We start from the raw sequence: 22,931 nt of genomic DNA, 5'->3' as shown, positions 1-22,931 counted from the left end.
CGGGCGAAAGTAAATGGTAGGAATAGTCATTGAGCCTTAAGATTTTTTTCAAAGGACTAATCACTGTTTGATAATTCCTAATCAAGCCATTATCCCTGATGAAGGCTGCAGTCAGCACTCACCACTCTCCTGGGTATTGCTGCAAGGGGAATTAAATATATTAAAATCATCAGGCTCTGCATCACAAAGTGGGTGTCCATGTCTGAGGAAGGAGCTCATGCTGTCAGAGTGACCTCTGAAGTAGAGGTTGGCTCCGAGGATTTAGAAGACCTGTTAAGTACCTGATGTTATCAACTAGAAGATGAAAGAAAACAGCTTGAGGTAAAAAGTGTTCTCAATTAAAAAAAAGAAAATCACTTATTTTTTCCCTTAAAATAATCAAGACTAGCAATGCCAATAATATGATCTGTTAGATCATTTTTGCCAAAAGAGTTACTCTCAAACATCCTAATATTTCCAAATTTACAAAATCTACTATGATTTCACTGCTATTATGAAAAAGTAGTCAGCCTTCTATATCCTTAAGATCACTGGTGAGAACAAAATTGTCCTATATCTATGAACCATAATTCATCACTAAAATAAGTGCTTTATTCCAGTATTTGCCTATAATATTTCACCACTATAAGTATTCATTTATTATCTAACAGCTTGATATTTTACTTTTAAAATTCAGTAACAGTCCAGGGCTTTCAAATGAAAGTCTCATTTTTTTTTAAAGAAAAGTATTTTCCTTAAGAACATGCTTACTGTACATGAGATTGTCCTATATACCACTCCGTTAAGTAACTAAAGTAATAAAAAAAGGGTTACTTCTATTTCTTACTTAATATTTCAGTGTTTAAGTAGTATGTTTTACAGTGTGTAAAATGACAAATCTTTTATTTAAAGAAAAAAATATATAATTTAGTGGCCATGAATCCTAAAGGAGATTTTCAAGTACTGTTCTGCAGAATTTCTGTTTTTTTTAATTCCTTGGCTTTGGGGCTGAAGGAGTGCGTATGTACTGAGAATTTAATTCCCATCTTCTCTGATTTTGTACAGTGCAATAGGGAAGAAGAAGGTGGTTGTTCAGACTTCAAGCTGGTGAGAGATGTCCCTTTTTCGGGACTCACCCATGAGCTTAAAATGTATGCCGAGAGAGAAGAAACTAAATAAACAGGTAAGCACCAGTCGGAGAAGTCTGAATCGAATATTCGTGCTTGAGCTATCTTAATGCCATGCTTTCAAGGGAGCTTCTTATCCAATGCTTTTTTATTATAATTGCTGAGGCTAAGCTGTAAGATGCCATGGTATATGGAGTTAGGCTACAGCACGGGACACAGCACGGGACACAATTCGAGAATGGTATTTTCTTCAGCATGCTAAGGTAACAATATTTTCTTTCTGTTTGAGTAGCTGGCTAAAGGTAACAGTATTTTCTTTCTGTCTGAGTAGCTAGCTATTGTTTCAAGAGCCTCATTAAAACAACAAATTAAATCAGGTTGAGTCTCCGTCTTTGGTTCACTCAAGCAGGAGGATTATTACCAAAACAGACCATGGGTGCTTTCCAGCCAGCACTAGGTTCTTGGCAGAGTCTGCTTGAAATCTGCTGAGCCCTTCTGTGAACAAGGAAAAGACCTCTGCAGAGACCTCCAGCTCAGACCAATTTTTTCTGCAGCATCATTTAACACACGAACACCTGCCCATCCTACAGTGTCACCAAATGTAGCAAGTTTCTGCCTTTTATTGCTCATTTAGGAGTAAGCCACCATGGGATGGGCAATTATGGCCAACAGACTTAGGCTTATCATACAGTTCAGTCCATTGGAAAAAAATTTATTCCTCTGAGAATTAATAAACAGATGGCAAATTTATTTAAAAAGCTTCCTATTGAAAACGAAGATGCCCAATGACAGACACCAAGGATGTAGAAGATGCCAATGATGAGCCTTTCAGGAAAACACACACAAACACAGATGTGTTACAAAGAAAGTCTTTTGGTCCTTGAACTTGGGCATCTTGACAATTATATTCTTCTACGAACCAAATGCCATGTTCCAAATATATAACTTTGGTGATCAATCAGTACTGAAACATATTAGAGAATTATAGAATGATTTTTCTCTTCTTTGTCCTCTGCTGTCCCTTCTTAGCAAGGGCACTAAAATTTCTAAACCATTCCCCCAAAACATTTTTTGTTCTCTTCTTTATTTCAGGCAGATTTTATTAGAATTAAGTTTTCAGGAGGCAGCAGGGTAGAACCATCTTTCTGATATTACTATCACCCCCCTCCCTTTTTTTTGAGACTAAATCAAGAAGAGCTAAGAAAATCTCATCCAGTTCTCTTCACTTCTAAGCCCTGGTACAGGGGACAATCAGAGCAGCTCATTTCCTTTGGTAATTCCACCAATGACCCAATAAAGCAGTCAAAAGACTTCCTTTGATAATTAGAAAAAATGGAATCACCATGTTTGCAGAGAACCCTCCTGGCGTCTCTATTACTACAGACACACAACACATTTGCAGACTTGGTTAAAACATGCCCATCACTTTTAATTTCATCTTGTCTTTGCTCTAGCCTTGGTCAATAAAAACACCCCAAACACTTCTGTTCATGGCATCCCTCTTTCTTCCCTCCTTTTTCTGAGTTTCTTTCTAGCCCCCTAGACCAATGGGAACATCAAACAGAATGAGTAATAATGGAGAAATGAAAGTTTTCAGCAGATCCTTACTCTGACATTCTCCAAAATTCGTGGAATTGATTTCTTTGTCTCTTTCACCCTTGCTCAATCCCGATGCAGGCGAAGGTGACATAGCTGGAATAGTAATGTCACAATTTTGCAAAGCTGAATGTATGTGCTTTCTCTTAGTTCATTTTAATTTAGTTTTGATTGATAAGGAACGTGCAGTTAAGCTTTCACAGTAAAGGTCAAGGCTGCTGTGGATTTTAAAAGACTATGGTTTGATTCTTTTTTTTCCCACGGTACTTTTCTTGTCAAAAAGCTAGAATTTACAACTGTACCGTTGAGAATTTCACAGAACTACCTTTACCATCTTAGACTCTTCCTATTTCATTATACCCTGAAGTACCCATTCTCTTATGACCTTGTGTGAACCATGTCATGAACTTGAGATTTGTCTAACCCCTTATTTCCTTCTGAAAAAATTTAAGCATACTTTTGTCACTGCCACATTACTGTGTTTATTTAAAATAGTATCAAGTTCCTGGTGGGATTAATTCTTGGGCTAAAACCTGTTCAGATGAATTCTAGGGCAGGTCAACCGAAACAGTCTTTTGTTTAGTTACACAAATCATCAGATCTGGCCAAGAGCTGAACAAATACACAAATAAGAACTGTCATAATAGCTTTTAAAATCTAGACATACACCCAAGCTCCTTAAACTATGATAAAGGAGCTGTACACCAATTCCAGATCATTAAGCATGTCTCTCTCGAGGGACAGGTGTACGCTGGTTAAAATGACAGCTTTGTCATTTTTCTTTCCCAACTCTTTTGTGAACAGGCAAAGTTTGAACTGCAAGCTTTAGATTTTGTTTCACAGTAAACACTAGTGGGTACTAGCTGATCTTCCTGATCACTTATAAATAAGATTGCATCGATGCCATTTTTAAAAGATGTACACAACTGGCATGTTATCTAGAGAAAATACAAACAGGCAACATGGCTTTTAAAGGACTTCCAGGCATGCTCTTTCTCTCTCTCTCTTTTTTTTTAAATAAATCTCGGTTTTTTTAAATTTAAATTTTATTATTTTTTTAATACAGCAGGTTCTTATTAGTTATCTATTTTATACATATTAGTGTATAGGTCAATCCCAATCTCCCAGTTCATCCCACCACCACCACCCATGCATGTTCTTAATTGAACACTTAAGCTCTTCAGAGGGATTTATTGACACATCTGTAATTCAGATTGATTCAACTGGACACTGCTGTTTTGACAGATGGCCGTATCAAGAATGCTATATTTTGCACGGTATTCAGACCATGTGAAGGAACTGGATCAGAGACTTTGTTAAGAATCTTCACATTGTCCTTTACAATAAAACGAAATATGAGGAAACTATATTTTCCCAAAAAAAGGGGGATAACTTAAGGGCACAATTAAGATGCTACTGCCGACTTTAATTTTCTTGGTCTTTTTTTCCTGGAGTACTTTGCTCATTGTAATACGTCTTGGGGAGAGGGGCAGGGGATCACATCTAATGAGGCTACATGCTTTACTGTTTCATTTTTTTCCAAAAGACAAGATAAAAACACAGCCTAAGGGAATGGCAGAAACCGATCTGGGATAAAGCCAAATCCTGATTAAAAAACAAGATTGACGTAGGTTCATTCATAGGTACTGTGAAAAAAAAGAAAACCTGTGACAGATACTGAATAATTATCATGGAGGGAAAAGTCTCATCATTATCCTGATTTAGTGGTGAGGAAGAAATCTATGTGAATTTTAACATCGGTTAGGTTGCTACAATCACTCAATTATGGAACCTCTAATCAGCAAAAAACCTGATTCTCATTTGTGCTGCTAGATCCTATTCCTTAGATGTTCAAGAAAGTTAAGGCCTAAACTGGCACCATTACAAATATTTCAGTCTGCCTCTCATTCAATGCTTAAAGCAGCTGGCTGTCGCAGAATTACATCTTTTTCTTATTTTTTTTCTGGTGAAAACTTTTTTAAAAAATGGATTAAATACCAAATTCTGAAGAAATACTGCTTCCATCAAGGTAAAAATGGCATCTGAGCTAGAGCCTCCTATTCTTTGGGTGCATTAGAATTGTCTGTCAATCCATGAGGCCCGCACCAGCACTTCAGAACCCGATTTACTTTATCGCAAAAAGATTCATACATGGGAAACTCAGTCATAAATGTGTACTCTACTGAGAAAAGCAGGGGCATAGTCAACAAAGCAGTTATCTCCACATCAACTGAAGTTGGGCCATTGATTGAAGGACCTGCATGATTAAAGAGAAATGTGAAAATATTCCTCTTTGGGAAACATTTCTTCCATGAAATCATTCCAATTAGTGAGAAGACACAGTGAGAACAGACGTCAGGTTCATGCTTAGCAACTACTGCTTACAAGGGATGTTCCAAATGGAACTTCATTTCCTCTGGCCCGGAGTGAGGTGTACTCAGGGGTCTTTCTAGTCCAGGGACTAAATAAATCCCTTCTCAAGTTATCAGGCTTTTGCCAGCATAGTGAAGCCTTAGTCAAAACAGCCTACTTAATTCCACGCACTATGGTAGTAAGAAGGCAATGATTTCTCTTTCTTGAAGAGGAAAAGCACAGAGGGAGCCCTCGGTGACTTCTAAAACTTGATCATCACCAAGACTCCAGTCATGCCTCGTGCCTCCTAAGTGCTGACTTGCACCCAGCACCGTGGGCCACTTTCCTTCTCAGGCACGGATGCTGCTCTCACTCCCCTGTTTGGTTTGGGTCACAGAGGAGTGGCTCCAGCCAGCAAGTAAAATGCTTCACAGCCAAGTCCAAGGGGGTGGGTGGGTGGCTGCAGTGTCCCTCCCCTGCCCCACTCCCCCCCATACCTCAGCCCTCCATGGGGCTTTGCTAAGAGAACTACAGCTGTGGCTCCAAATGAAACCTGTGCTGAGGGGGCTGGGGACCAAGAGGAAAGGCAGAATGCTTCTCTTCTCTCTTCCAGTTTTAATCTGACCCTTCAGCAAACCCAGCCTCCTCCCTCATTAATCATTCTCTCCTATCCTATGCCAAAAAAGGGAAAATGAAGTGCATGTTCTTCATAGATGCTTCATCCCAACCGAATACTCAGAAGAAAAGGTCAGTAAGAGCAACAGCCAAAACAAACACACAAACAAACAAAAATGGCCTATTTGTATCCCCTAAGATGAAAGCATTTTAGGAACTTTGGTAACAGTAAGATACGTGAATACTGTTTATAGTGAATAGTTTTTGGAAATCATTTCATAATAAAAAGTAAAACATTAAATGTGAAGGGATTACTCGGTTTATAACAGCCCAAAAGGTATTATGTATGACATCACTAGTTCATATTTTTCAAAAAGGTGAAGCTAAAGGAACATACTTAACCACAGTATAAATGATTAAAGCACAAACCACTCACTACTCTTTTTTTTCTTTTTAAGGGGAATGTTTAGAAAGACTGATAACGTTTAAAAAAAAATTGCCAGTATTCTTAAAACCCGAGACCACTAAGAAAGCATTTAATTTCTTCTCATTACTCCTGCAATCCAAACCAATCGTATTTATGTTCTATTGTATATCAGAGCTGTTTCACAAGACAGGAGCTCAGAGGATGCCACCGTCTCCATGTAGGGAAGAATTAATGAGGCAGCAGCACTTACCGGCCACTTCTTTTTTCTGTTTTTTTTTTCGGCCACTTCTTTTAATGGAGAGGAAAAATAAATCCACTTTACCCAGGCCCTTCATCTGATGACCATCCGTGACTACCCCACCTGCCCAAACAGAAGACGTAACAGGGCCTCGGTGAATATCCAGCAGATTCTATCACTGCTCTGAGATGCTGTCACCTCTCACCTGGATTTACCTCTCTCCTGTTCACACACTGACAATCTATTCTCAACAAGCCTCAAGAAGAGAGTTGGAGCCCTGCGGCGGAGTCCAGGGAAGACAGGAGCCAGGGTGCTACTCACGTCGGTTTTCATACATGCTCCTGGACTGGGCCCAGATTTTAAAAGGATCTGGTTTTTTCTGCCCAGAGCCGTCAGTCTGATCTGGAGCCGGGGCCTCGGCGGGTGGGAACTCGGGTAGCACCTGTGTGCCGTGGCTGGGAGAGGCTGTGTGCAGGCTTCGGTGGCTGGCAGCGCTGTGCTGGGAGCTATTCTGGCTGTCTTTTCTTTCCAGTGGTTGCTGAAAGGAAGCGAGTGAGAGGGGCAAGAAGAGATTATTATTGGTTCCCGGAGTGGGTGTTTTCCATCAGCTTGTTTTTGTTCAGCACTTCTGCACACACATACATAAATTTATCAACATTTTGGCTTCCACCTTCGGCTCATGCTGAATGCAGGTAAATCCCCCGGGGACTGGCAGACAGATAGAGGGGTGGACCAGACAGAAGGACATCATGGTAAACCATACTGCTTTCAGGGCTGGAGCAGAAAACAAATCCAATTTTCATCACAGGTTCTCAGCTAAGTCACTGGGCTCACTTATTATGAAATGTACTCGTTTTAACATCTTCATTTTTAAACCAAACATGTGACACAGAATACCATGCGTGGTTTAAACGGAAAGCTAGAATATCCAGAAGAAATACGATCAGGGCTAAAAATGCTCCTTGGGACTCCACATTTTCCCTTTTTCAGTAGTAAAATACCCAACTTCTTGCTAAGGATTTACCATCAGTCCTGCTAGCCTGTAAGAAACATGGATCAGATCTTTAAAAAATCATGCCTAGCATTATGTGTGCACTTGTACTTACAAGTATATAAAAAACTATTATCTGAAGAGCTTTCATAATTCTTAGTGAATCAATTCTGCAGACATCGCATTACACCTCTTGATCTCTTGATACTACTGCTGGTTGAAAACCAAGATCCAACTTTATATATGGGTTGACCTCCGGGGTCAGCCTTCTTAGATTTGCAACTTGTCCAAACTCCGAGTAGTAGTCAAAGGCAAAGAATTTCATTTCAATTTCAGTAGAATAAGTAGGTTCCTGCTCCTTAAATTCTGCTCAGCTAAAGACCCTTCCCATTTTAGGAGATGCTCTTTGTTGGAAGGGCCACTGAATCAACAGCAAAATCTAGTGGGAGGAAAAATACTGCATGGGAAATAAAATAATTTCAGCTCTTATTTTCTCCAATGAAAGATGTGGTAAGCCCAGGTGTTTAGTTCCCCCTATTCAAAAGAAAAATCCTGGAGTCCTCTCACACAACAGACGCCATGTCACTACACTTAACTGCTTCAGAGCACTGTAAAGGGGCATCTCCGGCCTGTCTTATAGATCCTGTATAGCTTATGATTTTTGAGTAGTATATAAGATCTCTGACCTAGACATTCCAGTTCCCTCAAGTTCTTTATAGTGTCAAAATCTTGCCCTCAGTCTTGCAATCAGTCCTATCACACCGTTCTTCCTTATTCTCTCCCCCGGGTAGCCTCCATCTTCCATTCACATCTCCGTGGAAATTTCCAAGGTCCTGTTCATTTACTTCTCAGGTCCCTCTGCTCTTTCCCTTCCAGTCCTTGCTTTGAAATAAGCATTGAAGTCAGGCCAAGGAGGACAAAAACCTCATATTCCCTTGACTGTTCAGATCACAGATCTGAAGATAGGTTTTAGCAAGGATTCAAAGTCAAAAATTGGGCATGTATTTCATGAAGGTAAGATAGACCCTTTAAAATTATACTTGATGTGCCTGTGGGAGGACCATATTCTAAACTAGCAAAGAGGTCTTGGGAACCACCTATATGAGGGGCTTAATTCACTCAGACTCAAGGGGACAACATACTCTGGGTGAAGAGGTCAGGAAAACACACCGATGTTTGGACAGGGACAACCATCACCATTACCCCCATCACCATCGTTCCCTTTTGAGGATCAAGGGCTCCACTCAGACTTGGATGGATCCGCATTCCGAAGACTTGGGACAGAACCTGGTTCTGCCAGCTTCCAACAGGGACCTCCTCAACGTGAATTCGGCTCTCAGGGCCAGCTATCTCCTTTCTATCCCCTAAGAAGGTCAAAACCTACCTTCTTGATTCCCCTGGGGACATGCTGAAGATTTGTAGAGTCAGAAAAACATTAACGAAGGATACAATCCCCATTCCCTTTTGCATGAGCGTAGGAATTTGTTTTCCTCTTCACTGTGGTCTTTGTAAGGGTCTCCATTATAAACAAGCATGTGTAGTGTACACACCTCAGCATAAATAGAAAAAAAGATGGGTTCTGGGTGGGTTTTCCCCCTCTAATACTTTCCTGTACTGCCTACTTCTTATTTTTATAACGTACAGAGAATGTTTTTTATAATCAAGACCAAATGTAAAGCTGTTTTCATTTAGAAATGAACCTTGGTAAGGAGAATTAATGGGACTGTTACTTTCTATTTTTTACATTTTGGTAGTGCTGTGTGTCCGCTCTCCTCTTGGAAGGGCAGGAAGAAGATATTTTAAAAGTGCAAGCAAATAATTCAACAGATGAAGGACCTCTGGATTAACCATGAGAGTTCCATCCCTCTCTTCAAATGACTACCCTCGCCTGGTTTTTCATATGAGTAGCAAATGCTAGATGTGGGGTTGGTCCATTGACACTAAGTTCATTTCATGGTTAGAGTCAGTCTCTGACCGTGGAAGCTCCAGTCTCTTTCGTGTAGAGGTTCCTCTTCACAAAGCCTCACCAGGACCCTGTGAGCCGCACTGCGGGATTACCTGAGGGAAACCTCACAATCTTCTTCTTCTTCCTTTCCTGGGGATACTCGGTAACCTCTTGAAATGTAACCTCTTGCAATCACTGCCTCTTCCTGAACAGGAGAAAAATACCTTTCCAGCAGCCCTGTCCCACTGAGAGTCTGGACCTTTCTTCAGCAGCGAATGCACATGTGCTTTTACAGACACATCCACAAATGCATGCACACAGATTCTGTATGTCACCTCAGGGGTTTCCAAGACTCTTCGATGGCTGTCCCAGTGTAACAAATCTGACACAGAGGACTTGGAAATCTCAGGTTTAAATGAAGAGACAGCTATACCATAACCAGAGGGTGCAAATGAAGTTTACCAGAAATGGCTTGGGCCGTTTAAAAACTTTTATCGCCTTTTCTCACCTTCCCCATAAAGGACGCATTTAGGTTCAATTTATCACAAAATGACAGAAACAGTCTGGACAGAGTCTACAAAACTGCCTCTCCATCAAACTGCACCTCTGCATCCCCTTTGAATGCCATCTAAACTTTGCTCCTAAATTTGGAAAATGAAAGTACAGCAGCATCCTGAGAATATGCTCTAAAAACTAGGCCATCGCTAACCTATCACTAAATGGCATATTCTAACCCACCCTCACGGACTAAACACATGAGCATCTGGAAGCTTTTTGGATTTTTCCCTGAGAAGATTTAACCTCGCTTTATGTTTCCTCTCAAGTTCAATTATGAAAATGACTTAATTTGGAAATGCATTCTGTATTTAGTATCTTGGCACCTAAGCTTTTTGAAGCTATGTTCTGTGTGTGTAGAAAAGTTCAAAATATGCCTTTTTATTTTCTGAGAACATGTTAATTAGATATGACATTATCTTTTATTTGGTTAGGGTCCAGAACTGTCCAGGAGAAAAGCCATGTTTATATAGCTCTCAAATTAAAGTCACCTTGTATGCCTTTTCAGCAGTCTGGATTCCCTCCCAGAAGACTTGGGCCATGAGGACAAATTCACTTCTGAACACAGGATCTGACTTGCACCAAATGTGACTGTCTCTCACCTCATTTTTCTAGGTGAGAAACTGGCCCTCAAATAAGCATTAATAAAGATACACTTTCAAGTCTATTAAAGTACTTCTATGCGTGCTAAGAACATGGATGGTGCAATCCATCAATGATAGAACATCCAGAATAGCCCCTCTTAAGTAACCTGCAATACATTTATTCCCTCATCCAATAAATACATACTGATCACCTGCTATGAGCCAGATTCTGAAAAATACAATGTGTAAGTAAGAAAGAGATAGTACCTGAGAATGTATACCTATGTATCTAGGGGTGTGTGTGTGTGTGTGTGTGTGTGAAGATGGAATATTAATCAAATAATCATGACAGACTGATGACAACACACTGCAGTGTCCTTAAGGTAAGTAGTAAGGAGAAGCCTCTGGAAGAACATTCCATTAATGGAAGCAGCATGTGCTAAGTCTGCAAAGCAAAAGTGAGCTTGGCCTGTTTGGAGAGCAGAGAGGTAGCTAGTGTGGCACAGCAGGGGGTGGCGTGGCTTGAGAGGAACTTGGAGACCAAATAATGCAAGGGCCTTGTGGGCTACTTTAAGGAGTTTGGGTTTCACTCTTAGTTCTGGGGAGGAGGAATCCATTAGTGAATTTAAAGCAGGGATGTGCCAGGAGCCAACTTATTTCCAGAAAGTTTGGTCTGGCTACCCTCTGGAGAACAGGTTGATGTGGGTGGGAGTAAAAGCAGAGAGCCAGTCAGGAGGCTACTGTGCAGACCAGGTGAGGGACCCGGGGTGGCTTATACAAGGGGAAAAGCTGTGACAAGGGGGAGGGACAAGTAAAGCCAAAAGATATTTTGGTGCCAGATTTCATAGGCATTGCTGAAAGGCTGCATGGGGGAGAGGAGGAGGAAGAGAAGGGGAAGGGGGAGGGGGAAGGGGGAAGGGGAAAGGGGGAAGGGGGAAGGGGGAAAGGGGAAGGGGGAAGGGGGAAGGGGGAAAGGGAAGGGGGAAGGGGGAAGGGGAAGGGGGAAGGGGGAAGGGGAAGGGGGAAGGGGGAGGGGGAAGGGGGAAGGGGGAAGGGGGAAGGGGGAAGGGGAAGGGGGAAGGGGGAAAGGGGGAAGGGGGAAGGGGGAAGGGGGAAAGGGGGAAGGGGAAAGGGGGAAGAGGCAAGGGGAAGGGGGAAGGGGGAAAGGGGAAGGGGGAAGGGGGAAGGGGGAAAGGGGAAGGGGGAAGGGGGAAAGGGGAAGGGGGAAGGGGGAAGGGGGAAAGGGGAAGGGGGAAGGGGGAAGGGGGAAGGGGGAAGGGGGAAGGGGAAGGGGGAAGGGGGAAGGGGGAAGGGGGAAGAGGCAAGGGGAAGGGGGAAGGGGGAAAGGGGAAGGGGGAAGGGGGAAGGGGGAAAGGGGAAGGGGGAAGGGGGAAGGGGGAAAGGGGAAGGGGGAAGAGGCAAGGGGAAGGGGGAAGGGGGAAAGGGGAAGGGGGAAGGGGGAAGGGGGAAAGGGGAAGGGGGAAGGGGGAAGGGGGAAAGGGGAAGGGGGAAAGGGGAAGGGGGAAGAGGCAAGGGGAAGGGGGAAGGGGGAAAGGGGAAGGGGGAAGGGGGAAGGGGGAAAGGGGAAGGGGGAAGGGGGAAGGGGGAAGGGGGAAGGGGGAAAGGGGAAGGGGGAAGGGGGAAGGGGAAGGGGAAGGGGGAAGGGGGAAGGGAGAAAGGGAAGGGGGAAGGGGGAAGGGGAAGGGGAAGGGGGAAGGGGGAAGGGGGAAGGGGGAAGGGGGAAGGGGGAGGGAGGAGGAGTTCTCAGAAACACAAATATCCACCTCCAGATCTCCAGCTTGAATAAATGTTTGGAAAGGAGGACCATATATTGAGTTGAATATCTCCAACACTAGCTGTTGTCACTATGCGGATATTTTTGAAGCAAGATTTTTTACTTCTGAGTATCAAATCAGGGCCAATTAGGAAAAACGAAACGATTTCAATTTTGAAAACTCCACAGAAATCCTTGGCCACATCTGGCTGTGAACTTGTGTCATCAGACCATTTAAAACAAAACTGCACCAACCTTCCTAAAACAAATGATTTCCTTATTACTGACAGGCCAGAGAAATTGGGAAGATGCAATGGATTTTATAAATGGAAATGGGGAAAAAAGTCAGCTCATTAGTATTTCACAGAATGATTTCAAAATGGAGGTACTTAGAAAGTGAGCTGAAAATACATGCTCCGAAGAGCAAATGAATACAGACAGCACTTAGCTTAAACAATGAAAAGAATTCATGTGGCTTAAAAATGACAAATCAATCCATTTTTAAGGCAAAATTATTTACAGTTCATGTATCTGCCAAGACTGAAGGCCACTGCAGCGATTTACATGGACAACAGGAAAAACTACAAGTGCTGATGAGGTATCAGGCCAATGTCATTAAAGGTTGCGTGAAAATCAGTCTCAAATACAAGCCAAAGCAGAGGATGGTCCTTCTTTTTGTCTCTTTCTTTTATCATTTATGGGTCTAAGTCAAATGATTTCTTCCAAAAGGCAAGAAAGAGGAGTTAATGGAGAAGAAAAGGCAAGTACTGACTGGATAGGAAAATGAATTTCAGTTCACACTGAATGTTTTAATGGAGTCTAACACAACAGCAAATTCTATTTTTTAAGGCTCCAAAGGGCCGAGGGTATGAGCTGCTGTGAGCAACAAGAGGCAAGAAGACTTACTTAATTAACCCTAGGCCTTCTCCCATCTACTACTCTCAGTGCTTCTCCTTGGAGCTTGGAGCTTTGGTGGGTTGTGCTATGCCCTGGATCTGGAACAAGTGGCATTGGGGTGCTAAGGCCACCAGGAGAGTTTGAGAAAGAGGCAGCATTCAGGAGGATCCAGGCCAGGGTCACTTACTGTGCACATTGTCTAAGATCTCTACCTCGTATTTCTTCATGACTAGCTGTCAGCTATGTCCTTAGCATCCCTTCCACGGGAAAGGGACAGAGGACCATGGGACAGAAACCTGTCACTGTTGCTACTTTCAGCTTGCTGCATTTGCTGAGGACACTTCCTTGCCCATCACTTGGTGTCCCCTATATGAAAACTTTATGTGAGAACTTTTTTTTTTTTAAGTGTTTATTTATTTGGCTGCATCGGGTCTTAGTTGTGGCATGCAGGCTCTTCACTGCGGCACGCGGGCTTCTCTCTAGTTGTAGCGTGCGGGTTCTTTCTTCTCTAGTTGTGGCGCACAGGCTCCAGAGTGCATAGGCTCTGTAGTTTGGAGCACGCAGGCTCTCTAGTTGAGGCGCGCGAGCTCAGTAGTTGTGGCTCGCGGGCCCAGCCGCCCTGCGGCATGTGGGATCTGATCCCCAACCAGGGATCAAACCTGGGTCCCCTGCACTGGAAGGCGGGTTCTTTACCACTGGACCACCAGGGAAGTCCCTGTGAGAACTTTTTTAGGAACTAGGAAAACACTGTCTCCTTAGTGAACATGTTATGCTTTTTTTTTTTAATCTGAAAATAAAAGCTAAGTAAATAACGTGGTTACCTATGCTGCGTAGGCTGCTGGGGAACTTGGAAGAATTCCATAGCTCTATCACAGTATCTAATTCAATTTTTTTATAGCTTTTTATGGCTTTGGATGAATACTTCACTTAGGTTATTGTCATTAAGAGCTGAATGAGTTTTATTATGTGAGTACTTGTTTTATATTATATTTCTGCTTTGTTACCTTTTGAAAGTATATGCTCATCATACTTTAGGCCTCATGAGGAGGGTCTGTACAGATCTGCCTATTTATCTTTCCCCAGTTGTATGAGGACATGAATGTTTTCTGTTTTAGTTCCTGTTGTACATTAGCGCTGGGTCTGGCATGCAGGAGATACCCAATAAATATCTGTTGATGGAACAAATGCATAAAAAATTTTAGTGATTTGTGACAATGAATCCTTTTTTTGAAAGGAGCAATCAATAAATCATTTATAAGCTCCAAGAAGAAGGGCACCATCTTATTTATTATATCATTTCCAATGGCTCACACCAAACCTGACACTTAGTAGTTTTTCAACACCAACTTGCTGAATGGAAGGATGAATGGATGAGTGGATAAAAGAGAAATGCATGGATAGATGAATGGATATATGGTGGATGGACAGATGGATAAATGGACAAATGGACAGATGAAAGAAGGGAACAAAGGAAGCAATAGTTGGGAAAGGAACTAGTGAAAAAACCTGGGTGAATACTGACCTAAAATTCAGGGTTTGGTGTGATAGAGTTTTCAATGCTCACATGCAAAATCCTTGTGTGTGATTTCAACCAAGAGTCCGTTAAACAAGTTTCCAGTCAGGATGATTAAAGTGGACCACCGAACCATTTTCCCAGTGAGGCCTAAAACCTGACAGCAAATATGTCTTATTTTTGTCTCTGCCATTTGGCAGAAAAATCCCTGATGCTATGGATGTCCAGGTATCAAATTAGTTAAATTTTATGAAGACACTGCCATTGCCCCCCTTGAGTATTTAAACCATAAATTTAACATTTACACTAAATCTAGCAGGTGAAATGGCTGCTTGAGAGTAAGTTATAGAGGCTATTCAGGAGGGGAAACGAGATCAAAAAGAGAAGTCCTTCTGTTCTAATAAAAACCCAACTACTTAATTATTGAAAACCTTTACAGGAAAAAAAAAAGGTATGAGGGCAAAGGAAGCTGTCAGTCACATGAGCAAGCCAATTGCAGGAGCCTCTAAGAATAAAGACCAGACGTGGTCCTGGGTTCAAACAGTATATCTCAGAGCTAATGTAACTCTCAGCGTATCACAACCCAGGCACAATAGGTGTGCGTTTCATTCCGTAGCCCACCTGGCCCTGCCTGTCATTACAGGAATGACTTTCCGGAACCATGGCATCCAGCTTCCCCATGGATTCCCTCCGACCCTACCAGAACAATCCCATCATCATCTGCCCCTCTAGCAGGACCTCATCAAAATTCAAACTGGGAAAGGGAAACAGCTTTCAACCCACCTGTACAGAACTCCCACTGATCACAGATGTTCGCAAGGGTCCACTGGCAACAGGAGACCTTGGCTGATATCCCCCTACTTTTGTACAGCAGCTGCCAGAGTGTGCCAGCAGTGCTGTGAAAGCCATCATCCCTGTCCTGGCAGAGAAACCAGCGAAGGACAAGCCCCAAGCTGGGGGATGGTTCTTTTCTAACCCAGCAACACACCAGTCTCTTAGCTTGTGGTAATTAAGAGCCAGCAGACTGTGGGCAACGCAATTAAGAGGGCTTTTTTTCCTAGGAATGCAGCCTGAGTAATTGGTTTGCTGCTTGTTCATGTCATGACTTCCTCCAAAATAAACAGTCATGGGGAATTCTCTTAACTGACTTGGTGAATGCAAGCTCTGTACCTGTTTGATACCCTTAGAGTTCAATGGGGAATTCCAAAACACTTTGGGGGAGAAGAGATGCAAATGACTCTACAAAAATCCTTTGGCACAGCAAGTTGAAATGGGATGCAAAACGAAACAGAACACCTTGCTACCCGATGTCATGCTGCGTGTGCCAAACTGTCCCTCAGTATATGCTTCTGGTCAAGACTCCATGCCTATGTGGAGGGTGTAAAATAAGTCCATGCCTCAGGTAGCATGCTTGGGGCTGCGGGAGAGAAAAGGACGACTGTTGCTAACTCAAGCTCATGTGACACATCTCTCAGATGTGCTTCTATTTTTCTGAAGGCTGAATAGGTTTCTGACTGTGATCCCGGGAGGGGGACACACACACACACAGACACACACACGCTTTGGCATCTCTGTGGTTCCAATGTAGACACCTACCAGCACTTCTCAGCCTGGACATTTAACACAAAATGACAAGGGAAGCAGCCCCGAAGTCACGTGTTCCCCTCACCATGGCACCATGCCACGGGAATCAATTACTGCAGGTTTTTCTCTTTGGAGAACTTAGGAGTAGGGTTTACGAATGCAGGAAGCTCCCTCTCTCATCTCCTGAATAAACTTCTGCCTCTTGCTGCCAGGCTTGGAGACAGGTGGAAAGAATTCAGCTGCAGCACCGTAAGCTGCGAAGTTTTAAAGTTCTCCGTTCCCGGATGGCAGAGGTTGTCAATTCCTCCTCCCCCCAATACTCTAAGCCACAAGGAAGTACACCCCTCTTTATCTTACTGTTAATGATTTTGGACGCTTCTTTCACCACATCAATTTCACAGGCATCAGAGTTCCAGATTTTGAGGTTTTAAGTAGCATTTTAATTTGTTGTCAGTGCCCAGGGAGCAAAAGCTCACCACCACCAAGCGAAACGCTAGAGCCTCAAAGCTATTAGCGAACATGTCGACTAGGTAATGCATCTTCAGGGAAACCAGATTAGAAAGGACAGCATAACATTGATTTTTTTTTTTTTTTTTTAAGGACTCCTATACCTGCAGCACAATGCCACTAAAGCTGGCAAAACAACAAAGGATATTTGCACAATAAGGAAATGTCTTATTCTCAGGGCTGGGGCATTTTCCATGTGAGCATGGGCATATATACAGGGCTGAGCAATTCTACCATAAACCTACAGGCTTTAAAATCCTTAAATAATTCATCATCCAGTGCAAAAGAAAGCTGAGGGAGGGAATCTACCCATGTGAATGGCTTGAAACACCAGCTGAGAGCAATGCTACTCAGGAAGCAGGTAGAGTTTTTTGGTTTTTCCTTCTCTCAAAAGAAACAGTAGCATTTGTATCAAATTAAAACATCTAAGAAACTCATCCACTGGGATGAGAGTTGTGATGCATTTATACAGAGAAGATTCCAAACATGCATTCTTTATCCAGGCTCCCGCAGCCTGCCTACAAATTACTAGACAGTTAAAGACAAACCCCAATACCTTCTATATCAAACGGATCCCCAGAGCTTAATAAAACGAGCCCTGGTTTTTGTCTCCTCCACCCACTCTAAAACACATTTAAGTCCAGCCAGATAGCGTCCCCTCCCACCACCAGCGCCCCCCCCAAAAAAAATGAGCACCAAGTAACTGACAAGTCCTTACCGACTTTGGGCTCTTCTTGGGAACTGGCAGCCCTGGAAAAAATGCAACAAGGAGGGAAGCGGGAAAGAAATCATTAGCATATAAATGTTACCTTTTCCTTAAAGAACAATCCCCAGGTGTTTCATGGCAACCTAGCCATCTGCAGAGTTATGTCAGATTTCTCCCCAGCATCGGAGTTACCAGGCTGTTCATATCGAATCAAAGCAGAGGGAGGAGGAGAGAGAGAGGCAGGAGATCTATCTGCATTAGCTATGCTGACTTGTACTGCAGCAGCCTGGAGGCTGGGAAAAGAAATTCACAGACCTCAGCGGCCTGGGAAATTGAACACTTGGACAGAATCTCAAATGCTCTTCTGGATTAAGAGCGACTTAATTTACAATTAAGTCCAGGATATTTCCTTTCCTTTCTACTTGTCAACTGAAGTGGACCAATCAGGACAGAGGAAGGGGGTGTATATTTAGTTTCAGAGGAGTAAATGGTTAAAATAAAAATTTTTTTTTTGTCTTTCTTTTTTTTCTTCCTTTTTTTCCCCCCCCCTCTGCCTTTTAGGAGAGGAAATGCCTTCTTTACTTGAATGAGCTGAACACCAAAACAAAAACGGATACTCTTTTGCCAGAACAGCACACAAATCCAACCTGGTTTAGGACACCCTCTGGATCGTCAGCACACCCCTTCACACATCACTCATCCGAGCAAACTCCTATTCAGTTTGCTGGGACTAGCCCCTCGAAAGCAGGCTGCTGGGGAATGAAAAGAGAAATTTCATGGAGCTGAGAGAAAAAGATAATAATGCAGAAAGAGAGAGGCTGAGGAGAAAGAGGGGCTCGCTGAACCTTGCTGGCTCTTCCCAAACCCTGTCTTTAGTGGCAGGGTGAGAGCTGAAAGGGGCCGCTGATCTCACTTCTGGGAAAGTCAGAAGCCATTAGGGGCAGACTTATAGAAAATCTGTCACCAAGGGAGTGTGGCAAAGGAGGGCTGGAAAGGAAAATAAAAACCTTTATCAGTGTTTTGAAAGTAATCATTTCTGCAAGCAGTCCTCTCATTTCATTTTTTAATTTTTGGTTTGAGCCAAGGTTAGAATACAAAATGCAGATTCCACCCATGTTAGGCACAGTGCAGGCCCTGATGTATTGGGATCTGATGATTTTGTACCGGAAAGGTCAACCTTTTTTAGAACATGATCCCTAGGTGGTGTAACGATTTCAACTCTCTTGGAAGTGACTTGTCAAACGAGGAGCCGTGCTAAGTTCAGCGCAAGTAACAGGAGGCCGCGGGAGTGGGTGAGTGGGAGGAAGCCACCCAGAGGAGCGCTGCTAATGGGCCCCCTGCAAGAGAGGCGTGACAGGGACTGCTCACCGCCACAGGCAGTGGGGGCACTCTTCTGGCACGGCTCGTCACATCACCAAAAGGAGGTCACCACGGTCTGGCACAGTGGCTCTGGGACTTCAGAGTGCACATGGAGGATGTGGCCGCTTCTTATCAATGCGGAATCCCAGGACCCACCCTCAGGGGCCAAGGAATCTGCAGTATGAACAAACATCCCGGAAGATTCTGACAAAGAAGGTTGGAGGACCCCATTTAAGGAAACCATAATACAGTAGAACGAGGATTATTACTCTTTCAAGTCCGGCAAAGTCGGATAGGCTACCTTCAGTGAGTTGCCTTAACGTCCTCTGTGCCTCAGTTTTTCAATTTATGAAGTGGAGAGAATAAGACTCATTGTACTCATTGTGATAATTAAATAGACAAAATGTTTAAAAGCCTCATACCTGGCACAGAGCAGGCCCTCAACCCCTTTTACCTTCCTTTGCTAATTTACACCATTCAGGAAAAAAAAAAGTGGTTATGGTTATCTTACTCTAATTAGGGAAAATCATTTGCCTAGCATGCTAAAATGCAAAAAATACGTAGGGGAAATATTTTGCCTATGGATGAGAGTAACCGTCTTGAGCAATTTAGATGTCATTTTTCTTAAAAATAATTATTAGGTGCCTTAATTTGTTCATTAATGTGATTCCCTTAAGGAATTCTATCAAGTTATATTAGTTTGGGTCACTGGGTACACTTCGAAATGGTCAAATATCACATCCTTAAATACAGATTTTTCCCTAATTCAGACTGACGTTCTTAGTTCATTGGAATAAGCAACACTTCACTGGAGTGAGCTTTTACTAGACTTGATGTCACCCAAGATCCCAATGACCCTCTACAGAACTTTGGAAAGAATCTCCAACTAGTTAGGAGAAGTCAGGGAAAATGACTTCGATCCACACTCTGCTCATCATTTCTAAAACTCTGACCATCTTAAATTCTCAACCTGTTAAGATTTTCATGTATAAAATAAACAGCACCGTGGATTCTCTATCAGAGAGAAACACTCGCACACACACCCAAAGGTTATGCAGGTACAAGGATGCTCAGTGCAGCACGGTTGGTATAAAGGGAACCTGGAAATGACTGGAAGTTCTAGATAAACGCAGGGACACCCAACTATGAAGCCGTCCGCAGAGGTTAAAAGGTACAAGCTAACTCTATGGGTAACAGCACGGATGGTCTCCAAACTATAACGTTGAGTGAGAACAGCATGAGGTAGAAGGGCAGCCATAGGAGACAGGTGTTAAACATATTCAGACTCTGCAAATAGAGACATATCAAGACTCTGCAAATAGAGACATATCAAGACTCTCCTTGACTGTCACACATGAAAACTGGTAACTGAAGTACTGTATTTCCGGTGGGGAAAGAAAGGGCAGGGATCGGATGGACTAGTTTGAGCAGACTTCAGCCTTCATCTAGAATTTGTTTCAACAACACCAAATTCACATCTTGCTGAGGCAATAAAATATTAATTAAAAAATAAACATTAATTAATTCAGAGCTATTCAGATAGACTGAAAATAGCTGGGAAGACCTGATGGGAAGCACTGAAAGAGATCCCTGGAAGAATTCTCCAAGACCGAGAGATCCTGGTATGTGGCCCTTGTCTAGCTGGAGGTGACTGCGGCCATCCCACACTGGATGGGTGACAGAAAGCAGCACGATCCCACACCTGATGGCACGTCAGTGGTTTTCCTTAGGGCAAAGGCATACACTTTGTGCTCCCAGTGGAAGCGGGAAGCTTACTTGTAGGAATCGTGTCACGTATTACATAGGAGGCATATGGACAGGAACAGCACCTGTCCTAAGAGGTTCGTCTGTTCCCTTCAGGGAGAGGAAGGGGAATTTTGAGAAGAGGCAGCAGAAAGAATCCACGGACAGCACCATCTGCTCTTAGAGCCTGGGAGGTGGCAAATGTTACTTCAAAGGGATCCCAGAAAATTTCACGGGAAAGTGTACCTTCAAAGTGGGAGTCTAAGTGTGATCTACAGAAGTGAGAAAAGCTTGGGACCTGAATTTCTCAAGTTCCCAATGAAAAAGGTGTCCCTTTGGAGAAAACAAATGGCAAATTCTTTGCTAGTGACTGAGATCTGACCAATCAACATGAGGAGGAGGAGGAATCTCTTTCCCTTAAATATCAAGGCCATAAACTACACTACTGAACATGTTCTCATATAACTAAATGGCAAATGTTATTCTTGGTGGAATTTTAAAAAGGTTGTACACAAAAGTTTATATGAAAAAAGTAAAAAATGTAACAGAATACATAAGCATTTGGAAACAAAGAATAGAAGGTTATACACTTAAACTGTGTGTTCTTGGGCTCATGAGATCATGAATGGCTTTATTACCTATTTTAGAATCTTCTACAACAAGAAAAGCTTTATTTACTTATGAACATATACATACCCACAGATACCACAATAAACAAGTCTATACTGCCTCTGTAAGACAAATGCAGCAAATTTCACAACATTTTATTGCATTTTTCAATCTCTAGAGCCATCACTGACCTCTACATCCTCCAAGACTTGCTTACTTTTTCCCAAAATGAATATACACGTAATGAGTTTCTTTAAGCATCCTATTGAAATTCAGACTTGTGTTTGTCCTAGTGACTAAATGGAAACAGGGAAGACATTGGAGAGCTCAGCTGGGCTATCAGGAAGCCAGAAGGAAGCCAATCACTGCCATTTTGGCACCGAGATGAACAAAACCTGAGATGCTGGGAAAGAGACTGGACTTCCCTGGACCTCATTTCCTCTAGGTTGAAAGGAAGTGAGAATGTCAACCAACCTCACTATCTGAAAGAAGCAAGAAAAATCATGCAAAGGGCTTGGAAAGGGTGAATCCTAAAGTCATTGTCAAATGCAAAGTGGATCTTCAAATAACAAAACTGTACTGTGTCATCAATTCACTTTGGTTTCATTGTGATATTCATCCCCTTTGTACTTGGTTTCTAGATTTGAGCATTTTAATGGAAACATTTGGTTTCCTCCTCAGCATTCCGACAAACACTATGTCACTAATCCACATGTCATCAAACACATGGGATTCTTTAGAGGGTTTGGTAGCAAAAGGCTGCATTAACAACTGTCCTGGTGCTGAATAAGGTAATGCCATGTGTAAGAAGCAAGGAACTTATATATATTTAGAAAGAGAGAGAGTTAGTTCATGGAGCCCACGGAAAGCCACAGAAAGAAGACTGAGAACTTGGCCAGGGGCTAGTCTTAGATTCCAAAGAGGCTAAGACTACTTCTGAGCACATTTTCATTTCAGACCCCACTAGCTTTCTCTCTTATTCCAAAACCTATCAACACGTACTCCTACACGTAGGACTCAAAGATTACAGCTGACTTTAACTCACTAAACTTATCATTAGGAGTTTGTATTAAGAGAACAAGCAGAGAGTCTCACAGTGATTTACATAAAAAAGATGTTCAACACAGTGTTATTTAAAGAAGATAGAAAATTGAAACAACCTGAATTTCCAAGAACAAAGGAATGAGCAAACATATTGTTATACCAACAAGATGAAAATTTATGAATTCATTAAAAATGAATGGATTGTAAAAGTGAAGACTGTTCAGTGATGTGGGAAAATGGTAATGACATAAGATATGAAAAGCAGATTTAAAACTGCCAGAGGATATAAATTCATTGTTAAAAAATAGATATATGTATATATCACACATACATCATACACTCAAAGACTAGAAGAAGATGTATTAAAATGTTGCTTCAGAATGCTAGCATGAATAGATCATTCATATTCTTATTACTGGTATTTTCCAAGACTTTACATACAATAGAGCTGTAATCATAAACAGCTAATTGTCACTGAATGTTGCAGCCATACTGTGTGTGCTTGGACAATGGGATATACCTATCAGCTTTAGTGCAGTGCTAGATTAAAAAATAACTGGAGGGCTTCCCTGGTGGCGCAGTGGTTGAGAGTCCGCCTGCCAATGCAGGGGACAAGGGTTTGTGCCCCGGTCCGGTAGGATCCCACGTGCCGCGGAGCGGCTGGGCCCGTGAGCCGTGGCTGCTGAGCCTGCGCATCTGGAGCCTGTGCTCTGCAACGGGAGAGGCCACAGCAGTGAGAGGCCTGCGTACTGCAAAAAAAAAAACAAACAAAAAACAAAAAACTGG

The 22,931-nt window shown here is 42.6% G+C and overlaps 1 protein-coding gene across 20 annotated transcripts in view; it reads right to left on the bottom strand.

Moving 5' to 3' along the window:
* Positions 1 to 22,931, bottom strand: part of MAGI1 (membrane associated guanylate kinase, WW and PDZ domain containing 1) — a gene marked incomplete at both ends in the record, with an annotated part of 625,004 nt that overhangs the window by 27,174 nt on the left and 574,899 nt on the right. For 12 of the 20 annotated variants that reach the window (XM_079712199.1, XM_079712210.1, XM_079712215.1 and 9 more), the window contains 3 exons: positions 2,715 to 2,798; positions 6,656 to 6,872; positions 17,403 to 17,434. In XM_079712199.1, coding sequence (XP_079568325.1) covers positions 2,715 to 2,798; positions 6,656 to 6,872; positions 17,403 to 17,434 — 333 coding nt within the window. The remainder of the gene's footprint in view (positions 1 to 2,714; positions 2,799 to 6,655; positions 6,873 to 17,402; positions 17,435 to 22,931) is intronic. The other 8 variants (XM_079712212.1, XM_079712201.1, XM_079712207.1 and 5 more) reach the window with 3 other exon arrangements.

This window comes from Hyperoodon ampullatus (assembly GCF_949752795.1).
Source record: "Hyperoodon ampullatus genome assembly, chromosome: 10".
NCBI lineage: Eukaryota > Metazoa > Chordata > Mammalia > Artiodactyla > Ziphiidae > Hyperoodon > Hyperoodon ampullatus.
The sequence above is the reverse complement of the archived record's forward strand: the minus strand, read 5'-3'. Positions and strand labels throughout refer to the sequence as shown.